Here is an 18,722-nt window from a genome sequence, read left to right as displayed (position 1 = left end):
GTACTATTTGGAATGGAGAATGACGGTTTTGAATGGCGTAAGTGGGGAGGGCGAAGGGAGTCTACAAGATTTCCTTTCGAAAGCTAAACAGCACGACAGTCCATTCACATATCACATTAGTTGCTGAAACCAGCCAGCTAGGTCGGGTAAGAGTTGACCATGATCTTTCAGAAGCAACACGCCTGGAAGCTTTGAAACATAATGAGAAGCTTGATGGAAACACAAGTATAATGAAGAACTAATTTCGACTATCTGCTTTTTAAGAAGGCCCAAGTTAGCTCTTCGCGGTCATGACGCGTCTGAGTTTTCAGTAAATAAAGGAAATTATTTAAACTTTTGGATTCCTTGGCAGAAGAAGAACCATACATGACAGATCATATAGCAACCGATGGAGTATTTAAAGGCACTTCCTCTGTCACACAGAATTGATTAGTGGCTCGTATTACGGATGTAATTAAAGAACAAATTTCAAGTTAAGCTAAAAATAATTGCTTAGTATCAGTACAAGCCGAAGAAACAATAGCTGTCTCAAGTAGAAGTCAAATGAGTGTAATTCTTCGTTTTACAAATAACGAACCAGGAGAAATGCAAGACAGATTCATAGGGTTCTATGTTGTATCCAAAGACCAGAGTGCTCAAGGCATAGTCACTGTTTTGTTGCAAGTGCCAAGCAGTTGGAGTATTGATAAAAACAAATTAGTTGTTGTTGTTGTTGTGGTCTTCAGTCCTGAGACTGGTTTGATGCAGCTCTCCATGCTACTCTATCCTGTGCAAGCTTCTTCATCTCCCAGTAGCTACTGCAACCTACATCCTTCTGAATCTGCTTAGTGGATTCATCTCTTGGTCTCCCTCTACGATTTTTACCCTCTACGCTGCCCTCCAATGCTAAATTGGTGATCCCTTGATGCCTCAGAACATGTCCTACCAACCGATCCGTTCTTCTGGTCAAGCTGTGCCACAAACTTCTCCCCAATCCTATTCAATACTTCCTCATTAGTTATGTGATCTACCCATCTACTCTTCAGCATTCTTCTGTAGCACCACATTTCGAAAGCTTCTATTCTCTTCTTGTCCAAACTATTTATCGTCCATGTTTCATTTCCATACATGGCTACACTCCATACAAATACTTTCAGAAATGACTTCCTGACACTTAAATCTATACTCGATGTTAACAAATTCCTCTTCTTCAGAAACGCTTTCCTTGCCATTGCCAGTCTACATTTTATATCCTCTCTACTTCGACCATCATCAGTTATTTTGCTCCCCAAATAGCAAAACTCCTTTACTACTTAAGTGTCTCATTTCCTAATCTAATTCCTTCAGCATCACTCGACTTAATTCGACTACATTCCATTACCGTCGTTTTGCTTTTGTTGATGTTCATCTTATATCCTTCTTACAAGACACTGTCCATTCCGTTCAACTGCTCTTCCAAGTCATTTGCTGTCTCTGACAGAATTACAATGTCATCGGCAACCTCAAAGTTTTTATTTCTTCTCCATGGATTTTAATACCTACTCCGAATTTTTCTTTTGTTTCCTTCACTGCTTGCGCAATATACAGATTGAATAACATCGGGGAGAGACTACAACAAAGTAGTATCGTAAACATATGACGACTGCAGTGCAATAGGAGGGAAAAATTATGATGTCCACTCTATTGTGAAAGAAGCATATCCTCGGGCTCTCTTTATCCGACGCTAGGCACATTGGTTGAATCTAGTCCGCCTCTACGCTCTTAAAAATGTCACTCAAGTAAAAATTCTTGTGGCAATTCTACCAGGATTTCACGCACTTTTAGCCGTTCCAGTAAAAGAAGTGAACTTCTGGCGGAAAGAGGATTTGAACTACCAAGTCCTTGTAATTCTTTACATCAAGCAACTGGGCTAAACAGTACCCTGGATGATCAAAGTTTTCTTTTTCTACTTCAGCTGTACAAGTCTATCTTCCAGCTAGCAAGTATTTTGTTTGACATCTTGCAAAGTAAAACTGTGGACATGACATGCTGTAAGCTCTAAACTGGAAAATGCAACAAGCCTGTTGAAAGCCTAAGATATGAGGAAATTATTCTAAAGCCAATGGTGGAAGCTAAGAGCCTTATAAATTCAACAGAAGCAACTGAAATTAATTTTAAAGAACCAGAAGACAGTATTGGGAACTGAGAAGGCTAGCATTCGAAATAGTTGACAAAATAGTGGTCAACATGGAAACTAGATTCCAGAAGTTTCATGAAACAGCTTTCATGGAACTTGTAAGAGAGAAATCTTCTGAGGTTGTAGTAGGCCAAACAACTTCCCGACAGGTGAAGTTAAAAGACTAGTTAAAATACATACTTTCTTTGACAACGAAAAACTACAGGGGAGCTTACGTTTATATACAAAATTTAGGATAAATGTCTTCAGCCTCAGGATCTCCTTGAGTCCATTGTAAACAATGGATTAAAAAACATGCTCTTTGAATGTCTGACATTAGTGTCGTTGGTTCTTGCAATTCCAGCAACCATGGTGTCTTTCGAAAGAAGCACGAGTACATTAAAACGACTTAAAATCTACCTTCGGAACAAAATGACAAATGGCAGACTGTCAAACTTGGCGGTTTTGGCTATAGAGGAGGGAGCTGTGAAATCTTCCATCAAACTGTAGAGATTCATATCTTTTGTTATCGATGTTTACGCCTAGAAAACGGACAGGAGGATACAACTATACAGTACTGGCCATTAAAATTGCTACACCAAGAAGAAATGCAGATGATAAACGGGTATTCATTGGACAAATATATTATACTAGAACGGACATGTGATTACATTTTGACGCAATTTGGGTGCATAGATCCTGAGAAATCAGTACCCAGAACAACCACCAACGGCCGTAATAACGGCCTTGATACGCCTGGGCATTGAGTCAAACAGAGCCTGGATGGCGGGTACAGGTACAGCTGCCCATGCAGCTTCAACAGGACACCACAACTCATCAAGACTAGTGACTGGCGTATTGTGACGAGCCAGTTGCTCGGCCACCATTGACCAGACGACGTTTTCAATTGGTGAGAGATCTGGAGAGTGTGGTGGCCAGGGCAGCAGTCGAACATTTTCTGTATCCAGAAAGGCCCGTACAGGACGTGCAACACGCGGTCGTGCTTTAGCCTGCTGAAATGTAGGGTTTCGCAGGGATCGAATGAAGGGTAGAGCCATGGGTCGTATCACATCTGAAATGTAACGTCCACTGTTCAAAGTGCCGTCAATGCGAATAAGAGGTGACCGAGACGAGTAACCAATGGCACCCCATACCATCACGCCGGGTGATACGCCAGTATGGCGATGACGAATACACGCTTCCAATGTGCGTTCAGCGCGATGTCGCCAAACACGGATGCGAACATCATGATACTGTAAACAGAACCTGGATTCAACCGAAAAATTGACGTTTTGTCATTTGTGCACCCAGGTTCGTCGTTGAGTACACCTTCGCAGGTGCCACCTGTCTGTGATGCAGCGTCAAGGGTAACCGCAGCCACGGTTTCCGAGCTGATAGTCCGTGCTGCTGCAAACGCGTCGAACTGTTGGTGCAGATGGTTGTTGTCTTGCAAACGTCCGCATCTGTCGACTCAGGGATCGAGACGTGGTTGCACGATGCGTTACAGCCGTGCGGATAAGATGCCTGTCATCTCGACTGCTAGTGATACGAGGCCGTTGGGATCCAGCACGGCGTTCCGTATTACCCTCCTGAACCCACCGATTCCATATTCTGCTAAAAGTCATTGGATCTAGACAAACGCGAGCAGGAATGACGCGATACGATAAACCGCAATCGCGATAGGCTACAAGCCGACCTTTATCAAAGTCGGAAACGTGGTGGTACACATTTCTCCTCCTTACGTGAGGCATCACAACAACGTTTCACCAAGCAACGCCGGTCAACTGCTGCTTGTGTATGAGAAATCTGTTGGAAACTTTCCTCATGTCTGCACGTTGTAGGTGTCACGACCGGCGCCAACCTTGTGTGAGAGCTCTGAAAAGCTAATCATTTGCATATCACAGCGTCTTCTTCCTGTCGGTTAAATTTCGCGTCTGTAGCACGTCAGCTTCGTGGTGTAGCAATTTTAATGGCCAGTAGTGTAACTTGCGCATGACGTGTCACCTCCAGGCAACATAGCTTGGTAAAAGTTGCATTACACATAGAGAGAACTGCTACAGTATACTATGGAAGGTAACTGAGAGAAATGCGGGTTGAGACGAACAGAAATGACTTACGCAAAGACAAAAATTACACTGAAGTCGCCTCGATTATGGCTGTCACCTGGACATTACAAAAAGTGGGGTATGGTTGTTAGTAGGTTGTGTGACCACCAAGGACGGCAATGCATATTCCGCAACGTGCTCCCATGCTGACCACAAGGTTGGTGCGGAGTTCTTGTGGTAGGGCTCCCGCACTCGTTATCTTTGGCCAGAGAAGAGGTCGCGGGACTTCCTGCTGCCTTTCTGACGAATCCAACTACAAATCTGAGACGATATACCACAGGCACGCGATCTGAATAGAAGCGACTTGCGAGTAATACTGTCAAAAGCCCTTTGGGATTCTAGAAATATGCAATAAATTGAAGATTCTTTCAGGATAACGTTAATTGTTTTGTATATATGAAGAGCAAGTTGTGTTTGACAGGTCACACCAATATTCAAAATGGTAGCGGGAGTAATCCACTAAATTACAAGGGCACGTCATTAACATCGATATGCAGCAGGATTTTGGAACATATATTGTGTTCGTATATTATGAATTACCTCGAAGAGAAAGGTATACTGACACACAACCAACACGGATTTAGAAAACATCGTTCTTCTGAAACACGACTAGCTCTTTATTCGCATGAAGTGTTCAGTGCTATTGACAAGGGATTTCAAATTGATTCCGTATTTCTAGATTTCTAGAGGGCTTTTGACACTGAACCACATAAGCGGCTTCTAGTAAAATTGCATCCTTGTAGAATATCGTCTCAGTTATGCGATTGGATTCGTGGTTTTCTGTCAGAGAGGTCACAGTTCGTAGTAACTGACGGAAGGTGATCGAATAAACAGAACTGATTTCTGGCATTCCGAAAAGTAGTGTTATTGGCCTTATGCTATTCTTTATCTATTTAAACGATGTAGCAGACAATCTGAGCAGCCGTCTTAGGTTGTTCGCAGATGATGTTCTCGTTTATAGCCTAGTAAACTCATCAGAAGATCAAAAGAAATTGAAAAATAATTTAGAAAAGATACTTGGCTTTTGACTCTAAATAACGCAAAGTGTGAGGTCATCCACATGAGTGCTAAAAGGAATCCGTTAAAGTTAGGTTACACGATATATTAGTCTAATCTAAAGGCTGTAAATTCCATTACATGCCTAGGAATTACAATCACGCATAATTTAAATTGTAAAGAACACGTAGAGAATATTGTGAGGAAGGCAAACCAAAGACTGCGATGTACTGGCAGTACACTTAGAAAATGTAATAGATCTACCTAAGAGCGTGCCTACAAAATGGTTGAAATGGCTCTGAGCACTATGGGACTTAACTTCTGAGGTCATCAGTCCCCTAGAACGTACAACAACTTAAACCAAACTAACCAAAGGACATCACACACATCCATGCCCGAGGCAGGATTCGAACCTGGGACCGTAGCCATCGCGCGGTTCCAGACTGTAGCACCTAGAACCGCTCGGCCATTCCGGCTGCCTACACTGCGCTTGTTCTTCCTCTTTTGGAGTACTGCTACGCATTCTGGGATCCTTACCAGATAGGATCAGCAGAGTACATCGAGAAACTTCAGAGAAGAGGAGCACGTTTCGTATTATCCCGAAATAGGGAAGAGAGAATCACTGGTATGATACAGGATTTGGGATGGACACCAATAAAACAAAGGCGTTTTTCGTAGTGGTGGAATCTTCGCACGAAATTTCAATCACCAGCTTTCTCCTCCGAAAGCGAAAATATGTAGTTGACGCCGACGTAGGGAGAAACGATCATCGTAATAAAATAAGGGAAATCAGAACTCGCACGGAAAGATATAAGCGTTCGTTTTTGCCATGGGGTGTTCGAGAGTGGGATAATAGAGAATGCTGTTAATTATCTATAAAAACGATGTAGGAGACGATTTGAGCAGCCCTCTTAAGTTGTTTGCAGATGATGTTCTCGTTTATCGTCTAGTAAACTCATCAGAAAATCAAAATATTTCGAAAGTAATGTTCTTTGTACTGACTTGGCAGAAAATCCTAAGAAATTTTGGTCTTATGTCAAAGCGGTAGCTGGATCAAAACAAAGTGTCCAGACACTCTGTGACCAAAATGGTACTGAAACAGAGGACGACAGACTGAAGGTCGAAGTATTAAATGTCTTTTTCCAAAGCTGTTTCACAGAGAAGACTGCGCTGTAGTTCCTTCTCTAGATTGTAGAACAGATGACAAAATGGTAGATATCGAAATAGACGACAGAGGGACAGAGAAACAATTAAAATCGCTCAACCCAGGTAAGGCCGCTGGATCTGATGGGATACCAGTTCGATTTTACACAGAGTACGCGAAGGAACTTGCCCCCCTTTTTGCAGCGGTGTACCGTAGGTCTCTAGAAGAGCGAAGCGTTCCAAAGGATTGGAAAAGGGCATAGGTCATCCCCGTTTTCAAGAAGGGACGTCGAACAGATGTGCAGAACTATAGACCTATATCTCTAACGTCAGTCAGTTGTAGAATTTTGGAACACGTATTATGTTCGACTATAATGACTTTTCTGGAAACTAGAAATCTACTCTGTAGGAATCAGCATGGGTTTCGAAAAAGACGGTCGTGTCAAACCCAGCTTGCGCTATTAGTCCACGAGACTCAGAGGGCCATAGACACGGGTTCCCAGGTAGATGTCGTGTTTGTTGACTTCTGCAAGGCGTTCGATACAGTTCCCCACAGTCGTTTAATGAACGAAGTAAGAGCATATGGACTATCAGACCAATTGTGTGATTGGATTGAAGAGGTCCTAGATAACAGAACGCAGCATGTCATTCTCAATGGAGAGAAGTCTTCCGAAGTAAGAGTGATTTCAGGTGTACCGCAGGGGAGTGTCATAGGACCGTTGCTATTCACAATATACATAACTGACTTTGTGGATAACATCGGAAGTTCACTGAGGCCTTTTGCGGATGATACTGTGGTATATCGAGATGTTGTAACAATTTAAAATTGCACTGAAATGCAGGAGGATCTGCAGCGAATTGACGCATGATGCAGGGAATGGCAATTGAATCTCAATGTAGACAAGTGTAATGTGCTGCGAATACCTAGAAAGAAAAATCCCTTATCATTTAGCTGCTATATAGCAGGTCAGCATTTGGAAACAGTTAATTCCATAAATTATCTGGGAGTACGCATTAGGAGTGATTTAAAATGGAATGATCATATAAAGTTGATCGCCGGTAAAGCAGATGCCAGACTGAGATTCATTGGAAGAATCCTAAGGAAATGCAATCCGAAAACAAAGGAAGAAGGTTACAGTACGCTTGTTCGCCCACTGCTTGAGTACTGCTCGGCAGTGTGGGATCCGTACCAGATAGGGTTGATAGAACTGATAGAGAAGATGCAACGGAGAGCAGCGCGCTTCGTTACAGGATTATTTAGTAATCGCGAAAGCGTTACGGAGATTATAGATAAACTCCAGTGGAATTCTCTGCAGGAGAGACGCTCAGTAGCTCGGTACTGACTTTTGTTGAAGTTTCGAGATCATACCTTCACCGAGAAGTCAAGCAGTATATTGCTCCCTCCTACATATATCTCGCGAAGAGATCAATGAGGATAAAATGAGAGAAATTAGAGCCCATGCAGATGCATACCGACAGTTCTTCATTCCACGAACAATACGAGACTGGAATAGAAGGCAGAACCGATAGAGGTACTCAAGGTACACTCCGCCACACACCGTCAGGTGGCTTGCGGAGTATGGATGTAGATGTAGATTGTGAAGGTGGTTCGATGAACCCTCTGTCAGGCACTAAAGTGTGATTTGGAGAGCATCGATGTAGATGTAGAACGATATTTTGTGAATCCTGGCTTTGTGTCGATACATAGTTACGTAGGCATGCGACGCGGACCCACCGCGATTCTGACCAGACGGGTCCAAAGCGCAGAGGTAGTGAGTGCGGCCGCTTACCTGAGCATGGCGCGCTGGCGGTGTAAGGTGGGCGCTACTGCAGCCTTCCCGACTCCCGGCCGCGCGCCTCTGGACTGACTGCGGCACCAAGGCGGGCCGTACGCCCGAAAGAGCCAACCTGCTGGCGCGTGTTTATTGGGTGGGCCGGCCTGCTACTAATATCCCGACACCAGCTCCAAGGTCCTCCAGGGGCAATGCCACCACGGCGAAGAGACTGACCCGGCCGAGCGCGCATTCTCTGCCGAGTCCTCACCAGTGACTCGGGGCGCAACTGCAGTTCTCTGTTGCGTTTCGCGTGGAAAACATCGACTGCGTGCACGAGAATGGTAACTGACAAGGGGAGGCCGCCAATTGTGAAATTCGGATTCGATTCATACTGCGCATAATAAAAGCTCATGGCCAGAGGTCTAATGTGGCAAAGCACCAAGATGCACTTCTCAGCCGTTGTAGAGAAAATCGACAGTTAAATGAAACCGTTGCGGTGAAATACTCTCTACGATTTGTAGTTTTCTATAGCGTCCTGGCGCAGCGGTAAGCGCTCGGGTTCGTAATCCGAAGGTCGCCGGATCGAATCTCGCACCATGCAACCTTTTTTTAGTATTTGTTTTCTGTAATTCAAATATATCGTGTAAAAATTATTAAGACAATTAATAACATTTGTGAAATACAACTTTGTTTGCGGAAAACATAATCATGTTCGAAGACGCCAGTTTTTCCACGACAAACGACTTTCAACAACTTATTATATGCATAATTGTTGCAACTGATTGCCGGGAATTTTATATACTTGAATTACAAAAACCAAATACTAAAAAAAAGTTGCATGGCGCGAGATTCCATCCGGCGACCTTCGAATTACGAACCCGAGCGTTTACCGCTGCACCACGACGCTGTAGGAGATTGTAAATCGTAGAGAGTATTTCACCGCAACGGTTTCTTTTAACTGTCGATTTTCTCGACAACGGCTGAGAATCGCATCTTGGTGCTTTGCCACATTACACCTCTGGCCATGAGCTTTTATTATGCGCATTATGAATCGAATCTGAATTTCACAATTGGCGGCCACACCTAGTGAGTGGCTCCTGTAGACATGAACTGTCTTTTTCTTGTAACCTGTCTAACATTCTGCGTGGTGTCTGTTTGTTCTAAGTCGTGTCTCCCTACCACTTTCGCGCAACGACGCTCTGAGCGTGTTTTTTTAAGGGAATTGACTAGTTGGAACCTGGGACCTGTTGCTGGTAAGGAGACGCCAGACCACAGATGACATGTAGAGTTCAGAAGAGTTCAATGAGACTAGCGATGATATAATCAAACACTTAATGATTTCAGCGTCAGCTCCACTGCACTCCCTGTAAAAGAATCTTAATACTAACTAAATTTAGTGAAAGGGGTTCAAGGCTTTCCTATTTTTAGTTAGATGGTAAAATAACGTCGAAGAAGCAGTTAAGTTTACCTTTGGAAATTTTATTTTACTCACAAAACATTGTTTATAAATTGCACTATTGATGAAAGGAAATATTTTAATACAGGATGATAAAAACCAACTGCGTTCAACAAAAATGTGAACGAATATTCCCTGAATGGGTTTCCAAGTTCTACAATGGATCGAAGGATGACCTATGCCATATCACATCTATAATCTAGGTTTAAGTTTCATAAGAGAGAAACCTATCCAAATGATCTACAGTGACCCTCAATTACCTTTAATTACTTATTTAATTTGTCGTAAATTACAGTGGCTGATGTGGCTTCTCAATAATTATATAACAGAAAAATCAACGCGTTTAAGATTTTAACTTCAGATAGCAAATGTGAATTCCATGAGCTGTAATTGACGATCGACACTATTATTGCGTAAAAAGGAGATGTAACAGGTGAGACTTCTGCAGTTCTGAGTGAAGCATTATGCGCTGTTATGCGGCATCGCGTGCGTTCATTACCTTGACGGTGTTTAGGCAGCATCAGGGGGCGGCGGACTGCGAAGCTCCACACAGCTCGCCGTTTCGGAAGCAACTCTCTTCTAACTTCTCCTTACTACAATTTACTGAAGTCGGTTTAAGAAAAAGGCATCTGGCTGTTTTTTCAACTGACCAATCAGGGTCTCATTGTTAGCCTGAAGTTCCGCCTACAAAAATTCTGTCTTTCCAATGAGTAACGTTATACTTTTCGTGGTGGGGCAATGTTTTTAATGTTTGCTACGTAACAGAGACGCGAAAAAGTCTCACGCTAAAACTTGCAGCTGGTGTGGTCCTTCTAGTGTTATTGTAAGATCTATACTGTTCTTCTGGAGGGCTCTATCTTTTAACATGGGCTGGTGGGTGGTCCTGGTGGTCGGCAGGCGATGTGGGTGTCCGTCCCTTATCGTAGGGCCTTCTAGCTCACACGGTTCTGCTCTCGGATTCTATTCTCGTTTCTCCCCTCGGAACTGCGTCTGTTTCACGGTGGGAAGGTATTACATGCATTTAGGCGTTCTTGTGTTAGTCTGTGGTATTCCATTTGCTCACTTATTGATCGTATTACTTTGGTTAATTTAATCTCAGGATTTATTCTGAGCTATCATGTCAGGGTTTTCATGGAAGGTGTTGGAATTGTCAGACACCTTACACCTGTGTACTTAGACCGTAGACACTTCTTCTTTCAGAAGGCTCACAGTTTGAAGTAACTTTCGGTACGCCATCAAACGAAACCCCAATGAATCCGTACAATCATCAAGCAGTAAAGGAAACTAACAACAGCTCTCAAAATGAATTTAAATGCCCAGTCAAGAAATAAAACTTCAAGAGTTGCCGCTCAAATTGCTACTTGTCACAGATGGCAGCTGTACGGAATGTACAGTGTCTTGAAAAAAGTACACTACTGGCCATTAAAATTGCTACACCAAGAAGATGACGTGCTACAGACGCGAAATTTAACCGACAGGAAGAAGATGCTGTGCTATGCAAAATGATCAGCTTTTCAGAGCTCTCACACAAGGATGGCGCCGGTCGCGACACCTACAACGTGCTGACATGAGGAAAGTTTCCAACAGATTTCTCATACACAAGCAGTAGTCGACCGGCGTTGCCTGGTGAAACGTTGTTGTGATGCCTCACGTAAGGAGGAGAAATGCGTACCATCACGTTTCCGACTTTGATAAAGGTCGGGTTGTAGCCTATCGCGATTGCAGTTTATCGTATCGCGTCATTCCTGCTCGCGTTTGTCTAGATCCAATGACTGTTAGCAGCATATAGAATCAGTGCGTTCAGGAGGGTAATACGGAACGCCATGCTGGATCCCAGCGGCCTCGTATCACTAGCAGTCGAGATGACAGGCATCTTATCCGCATTGCTGTAACGGATCGTGCAGCTACGTCTCGATCCCTCAGTCAACAGATGGGGACGTTTGCAAGACAACAACCATCTGCACGAACAGTTCGACGACGTTTGCAGCTGCGTGGACTATCAGCTCGGAGACCATGGCAGCGGCTACCCTTGACGCTGCATCACAGATAGGAGCGCCTGCGATGGTGTAGTCAACGACGAACCTGGGTGCACAATGCAAAAAGTCATTTTTTCGGATGAATCCAGGTTCTGTTTACAGCATCATGGTGGTCGTACCCGGTTTGGCGACAGCGCGGTGAACGCACATTGGAAGCGTGTATTCGTCATCTCCATACTAACGTATCACCCGGTGTGATGGTATGGGGTGCCATTAGTTACACATCTCGGTAATTGTTACGACCCATGGCTCTACCCTTCATTCGATCGCTGCGAAACCCTACATTTCAGCAGGATAATGCACGACCGCATGTTGCAGGTCCCGTACGGGCCTTTCTGGTTACAGAAAATGTTCGACTGCTGCTCTGGCCAGCACGCTCTCCAGATCTCTCAGCAACTGAAAACGTCCGGTCAAAGGTGGCCGAGCAACTGGCTGGTCACAATACACCAGTCACTACTCTTGTTGAACTGTGGTATCGTGTTAACCCTAGCATTACCAACGGGGGGGGCCTCGTAGGCCCACTGACTCAGTTTTTCTATGTTGTATCCACACCCTTTGATATATGAACTTGAAAGCAAAGGTAATTGTTCGTTATTGAATGTACTATTGAGACATTACAGAATTTCGGAATAAAAATGTAATTAAAATTCATTTAGTTGATTTAATTCTCTGTGGGCCTTAGAAGCCCACCCGTTGGTAATAGCAAGGAAAGATTTACGAGGTTGAGTCTTTCGTTTCAAATTCTTACCATGAAACGGATTTTGGCATTGTTGCCTTCAGACATATTATTATGAAGCGGACCATTGTTATTTTCAGTGTTTCTGCTGCTGTTGAACCAGCAACATGAGTGGACAACGTTTACGTGATAGTTCCATTGAAAGAGTGCTAGAAGAAGTTTTGAACGAATCAGATTTAGAGGAAAGTGAAGTGGATGATGATGTGGAAGAAATTAGAACTGATTCATCGTCTGAGAATGAAGATGAGGTTGAAGCCAATCCACCAGATGATAATGATACGGAATGTGATAAATTCATTGCAAAAAGTGGACGAGAGTATATTACGAAGCCATCTCGACAATATCGGCGTTCTGTACAAAATATAGTGCGAGAAAGAATGGGGCTAGGACAACAAGGAAGAATTGCGTCTCCAAAAGAGGCTATAGAGCTCTTTTTTACACCTCAAATTATGAATCTAATAAAACTACACTCAAATGAAGAGGCTTCTCGACTAGGTATTCAGCACACAGATGAAGATGAGTTATTTTGTTATATAGGACTCTTGCTAATCATGGGTTCAAATCATGACAATAAGATACCTGTCCAAGATTTATGGTCTTTGCTTCAGGGCCGACAAGTGTACTATGGATCAATGAGTCGGACCCGATTTTTCGAATTGACTAAAATATTGAGGTTTGATGATAAGAACACAAGAGAAATTCGTCGCCAGACTGACAAGTTTGCTCCAATGAGCGAAATTTTTGAAAGCTTCAATTCTTCACTTCCATTGTATTTCATTCCTGGTCTACATACAACAGTGGATGAGATGTTGTCTTTGTTCCGTGGTCGCTGTCCATTCAGGGTGTTTCTAAAAGAAAAACCTGGAAAATACGGCATTCTAATTCGAATGCTGTCTGTGAGACTAGATACACTCCTGGAAATGGAAAAAAGAACACATTGACACCGGTGTGTAAGACCCACCATACTTGATCCGGACACTGCGAGATGGCTGTACAAGCAATGATCACACGCACGGCACAGCGGACACACCAGGAACCGCGGTGTTGGCCGTCGAATGGCGCTAGCTGCGCAGCATTTGTGCACCGCCGCCGTCAGTGTCAGCCAGTTTGCCGTGCCATACGGAGCTCCATCGCAGTCTTTAACACTGGTAGCATGCCGCGACAGCGTGGACGTGAACCGTATGTGCAGTTGACGGACTTTGAGCGAGGGCGTATAGTGGGCATGCGGGAGGCCGGGTGGACGTACCGCCGAATTGCTCAACACGTGTAGCGTGAGGTCTCCACAGTACATCGATGTTGTCGCCAGTGGTCGGCGGAATGTGCACGTGCCCGTCGATCTGGGACCGGACCGCAGCGACGCACGGATGCACGCCAAGACCGTAGGATCCTACGCAATGCCGTAGGGGACCGCACCGCCACTACCCAGCAAATCAGGGACACTGTTGCTCCTGGGGTATCGGCGGGGACCATTCGCAACCGTCTCCATGAAGCCGGGCTACGGTCCCGCACACCGTTAGGCCGTCTTCCGCTCACGCCCCAACATCGTGCAGCCCGCCTCCAGTGGTGTCGCGACAGGCGTGAATGGAGGAACGAATGGAGACGTGTCGTCTTCAGCGATGAGAGTCGCTTCTGCCTTGGTGCCAATGATGGTCGTATGCATGTTTGGCGCCGTGCAGGTGAGCGCCACAATCAGGACTGCATACGACCGAGGCACACAGGGCCAACACCCGGCATCATGGTGTGGGGAGCGATCTCCTACACTGGCCGTACACCTCTGGTGATCGTCGAGGGGACACTGAATAGTGCACGGTACATCCAAACCGTCATCGAACCCATCGTTCTACCATTCCTAGACCGGCAAGGGAACTTGCTGTTCCAACAGGACAATGCACGTCCGCATGTATCCCGTGCCACCCAACGTGCTCTAGAAGGTGTAAGTCAACTACCCTGGCCAGCAAGATCTCCGGATCTGTCCCCCATTGAGCATGTTTGGGACTGGATGAAGCGTCGTCTCACGTTGTCTGCACGTCCAGTACGAACGCTGGTCCAACTGAGGCGCCAGGTGGAAATGGCATGGCAAGCCGTTCCACAGGACAACATCCAGCATCTCTACGATCGTCTCCATGGGAGAATAGCAGCCTGCATTGCTGCGAAAGGTGGATATACACTGTACTAGTGGCGACATTGTGCATGCTCTGTTGCCTGTGTCTATGTGCCTGTGGTTCTGTCAGTGTGATCATGTGATGTATCTGACCCCAGGAATGTGTCAATAAAGTTTCCCCTTCCTGGGACAATGAATTCACGGTGTTTTTATTTCAATTTCCAGGAGTATATGTGATCAGCATGGACATCTATACAGGCAAGTCAGGAAATACACAGCATTCAAATGGACCGATGGAAATTGTAAAGAGACTAATAAAACCTATTGAAAAATCAGTCCGTAATGTTACCATAGATCGGTACTATACTTCAGAGGAGCTTGCTGAGACTCTATGGAACGATTTTCACCTCACACTTGTTGGCACCCTACGTCTAACAGACGACACATACCTGAAGAGCTGAAGACTACAACTCTCCGCAGTTTACACTCTTCAATCTTTGCTTATACTGACCCTCAGACACAGAGGCCACCAGTTACTCTTGCATCAACGCTAGTCCGCGAGAAGCCAAAGCGACTGCTGTTGATGCTTTCAACTTATCACTCAGAAGGGGTGTTGAATGAAGACTCAAAAAAGACTAACATAAATCTTTTTTATAATTCAGCAAAGGGAGGCGTGGACACCATAGACCAGATGGCAAGACACTAAAGCACAAAGAGAGGAATAAGAAGAAGGCCTTTGTCCCTCTTCTATACACTCATTGACATAGCAGGAATAAATGCATATTCACTCTTCCTCCTCAACTTTCCGAATTGGAAAAAGAATTTGCTAAACCGCAGAAGGGTTTTTATCACTAACTTAGGTCTCGAACTAATAAGATCTCAAGTAGATAAACGGGCACAAAATTTATATGGACTTCAGAAGCCAGTAATAATGGCAATGGAAAGCATCACACAACGGAAGCTCAGCTGCTCTGTAGAACCATCATCCTCAACAGCAGAACCAGGAGCACGTGGACGGTGCCACCTATGCTGCCAAGAAGCTGCATCTAAAAAGATCAAGTACAACAAGCTGGGAAAGTCAACTGTTACCTGCTCTCAGTGCCACAAACACGTCTGTGGGAAACACTGCAGGAAGACAGTGTTGTGTGAAAAATGCGTTGCAGAATGAGACAGTAAATTTTGTTTGCTTCAAGTAGTGTATCGAATTAAAAAAGTCGTTTTGATAAGAAAACACTATTTTGAAACATTACTCCAAAAAATATATAAACTGAATCTCGTAATTTGTTCATTTTATTCCTATTATAATAACATCTTTCATTATCCAGTATACAAAAACAATGTCTAAGCATTTTGAATTGTTATTAGAGGTATCAGAAGTAAATAAACTTGATTTATGATAAAATAAATTGTGGTATTCTTTATGGGCCTTTGAGGCCCCCCCGTTGGAATTACATGTAACAAAAAATACGTTGGTAATGCTAGGGTTAAAGCTGCATGGGCAGCTGTACCTGTACACGCCATGCAAGCTCTGTTCGACTCAATGCCCAGGCGTATCAAGGCCGTTATTAAGGCCAGAGGTGGCTGTCCTGGGTACTGTTTTCTCAGGATCTATGCACCCAGAGTGCGTGAAAATGTAGTCACATGTCAGTTCTAGTATAATATATTTGTCCAATGAACACCCGTTTATCATCTGCATTTCTTCTTGGTGTAGCAATTTTAATGGCCAGTAGTGTATATGAATAACGTTAAATCCTTTTTCTCTCCTTCATGCTTCAACGATATTCATCTTCTAATCAGAAACATGGATTTCATAGCCCAGGTTTCATCACTAGAGATAAGAAAGGCATTTTGATATATGACAAGGAGGTAATTGTAGAAGCATGAAAAGAGTACTTCTGACAACTCTTGAATCGCTCAGACCCAGATGAGACATTAGCTGCAGGACCCACGGAGGAACAGAAAGATGAATAAGAATGGGAAGTGGCTGAAGAAGATGTGAAGATTGCGATCAAAAGACTCAGAAAAAAAGAAATCCCAGGTAGGACAGTATAGCAGGAGAATCAATCAAATAGGGACGCGAGAGATATACAAACTGATCCAGTTGATATTGAAGAATGAGACATTACCAGAAATTGACCAGAATGGAAATTGATCACAATATTCCCGATATACAAGAAGGGAAGCAAAATAGAATGTGATCACTGGAGTTTACTCAGTTTAACCTACAACTGTCTATCATTATCCTCACTGAATCACAACCATTCATAGACAACAAATCAGACATTGCCTGAAGAATGGAAATTGACCATAATAAGCCCAATATGCAAGAAGGAACCCAAATTGGAATGTCGTAAGTACAGAGGTATCACTATGGTGAGTTTGACCTACGTGCACTGTCTGTCATTATCCTCAGAAATAACAACCCTTCGTAGAAAACAACATACAGAAGGACCAGAAACACCCTGTACACGATCACTTACAACAGTGACCGAAACGTCGGTAGTATTACATATTGACAATGCGATCACAAACCCATAAAATTTTATTGACTGTGACAATGGCCGCGGAAGCCTACGTTTACGATGCCTGTAGTTCACCCTTTCACTCTAAGACAGTTGTTTTCATCCGTGCATAAAATGGTTCAAATGACTCTGAGCACTATGGGACTGCCGTGGTCATCAGTCCCCTAGAACTTTGAACTACTCAAACCTAACTAACCTAAGGACATCACACACATCCATGCCCGAGGCAGGATTCGAACCTGCGACCGTAGCGGTCGCGCGGTTCCAGACTGTAGCGCCTAGAACCGCTCGTCCACCCTGGCCGACCATCGTGCATACGACAACATCCACAAAAATAACCTATAACACGTAATGCGTCACTTCAGAATGTCTGAGAAGCTAGCGAGAATGGTGCAATCTTGAACGGATGGGTCAAGGGCAGCAGTGCATTCCCGAGGACTCACGTCAGAAACGTTCGATATTGAGACACGTCAAAGGCAACGGAATGCTCTCTCGTGTGTTCTGTTCAACGTCATCTTACGGAAAGTGATAAAAGAATGTACGTAACAGGACTGGACACTGACGTACAGATACACCGTAATTTCAGTGCCTCGATATGCAGACGATACAGAACTACTAAGTGAATCAAACTTTGAGTTGAAGGAAATGTAACAGTAAATGAACAACTACCCACGGAAGGTGGGACTAAAAGTGAATCGAGACTAAACGGAGTCCATGCAATTAGCAAGAAGACAAAAGCAGAAAGAACTTCTTGAGAGTTAGTTAGTTCGTTACTTAGTTATTTCGATTCTTTTTAGAAATGATGTGGAACGAGTCAGTTTACAGGATATGTATCCATGACTGGCGATAACGTTAATGAACACATTATTATTTTTAATCCTACTCACTAAACTACATTTAATTTTATTTATTTAGTTATTTATTTTATTTACTGGCTATCGTGTTTTGAAGCAGAAATTTGTCATTGGAATAGATGGTACTGTCCTGGAGGAATGATTCTAAATTAAATTTAAAACTTGGTTGTTACTGGGATGACCAAAGATTTTTGTTGCTGCATATTGAACTCCTATCTGAGACATTGACAGCTTTAACAATGGGTAACAAAGGTCATTTTTCCTTCTAGTGTTGTTGGCATGGACATTACAGATCTTCTCAAATTATGATGGATTGTTTATAACGAATTTCACCAGCGGGTATATGGATTGTAACGGCGCAGTTAAAATGCCTAGCTCCTTGAAGACGTTAGTGGGTGAATATCACATTACTCTTACTGCTCTCTTTTTTGCAATCACTTATCTGTTTCTAAGTGACGGGATTCCCCTAGAAAATTACTCCCTAATACATTATTGAAGTGGAAATATCCAAAATACGTCAGATTAGCAATTATACGAAGAATAACAGTAGCTGATCGTAATAGTTTGTGAAGCTCAGTAATATGCTTCTTCCAGTTCAAGTTTTCAATAATATTCACACCTAAAAAGTATAGAGCATTCTACCCCGTTTGCTGACTCATGGTCATGTGCTACATCAATTGTTGGCCTGACAATATCTGTTGTGGAGAACTGAACGTAGTGTGTCTTTTTTTTTCAAAACTTAGGGACAGTCTGTTTTGAGAGAACCACTTAATAATTCTTCGGGAAACATCATTTAGCAACTCTTCTGTTGCTTCCTGTCTTATGGAATTTATTAGAATACTAACATCGCCTGAAAAGAGTCCA

At 43.6% G+C, this 18,722-nt stretch overlaps 1 protein-coding gene across 2 annotated transcripts in view; it reads right to left on the bottom strand.

The window, feature by feature from the left end:
- Positions 1-18,722, bottom strand: part of LOC126335312 (solute carrier family 46 member 3-like) — a 458,236-nt gene that overhangs the window by 246,160 nt on the left and 193,354 nt on the right. The window contains exon 1 of one of the 2 annotated variants that reach the window (XM_049998456.1): positions 8,169-8,226. The exons of the other annotated variant lie outside the window; for it this stretch is intronic. Within the exon in view, the coding sequence (XP_049854413.1) occupies positions 8,169-8,176 (8 nt within the window). The 5' untranslated portion in view covers positions 8,177-8,226. Of the gene's footprint in view, positions 1-8,168; positions 8,227-18,722 lie in introns of those variants that run through there. 2 annotated transcript variants of the gene reach the window in all.

The sequence above is a fragment of the Schistocerca gregaria genome, chromosome 2 (assembly GCF_023897955.1).
Source record: "Schistocerca gregaria isolate iqSchGreg1 chromosome 2, iqSchGreg1.2, whole genome shotgun sequence".
Taxonomy (NCBI): Eukaryota; Metazoa; Arthropoda; class Insecta; order Orthoptera; family Acrididae; genus Schistocerca; species Schistocerca gregaria.
Note: the sequence above shows the minus strand (reverse complement) of the source record. Positions and strands in the feature narration are given on the sequence as shown.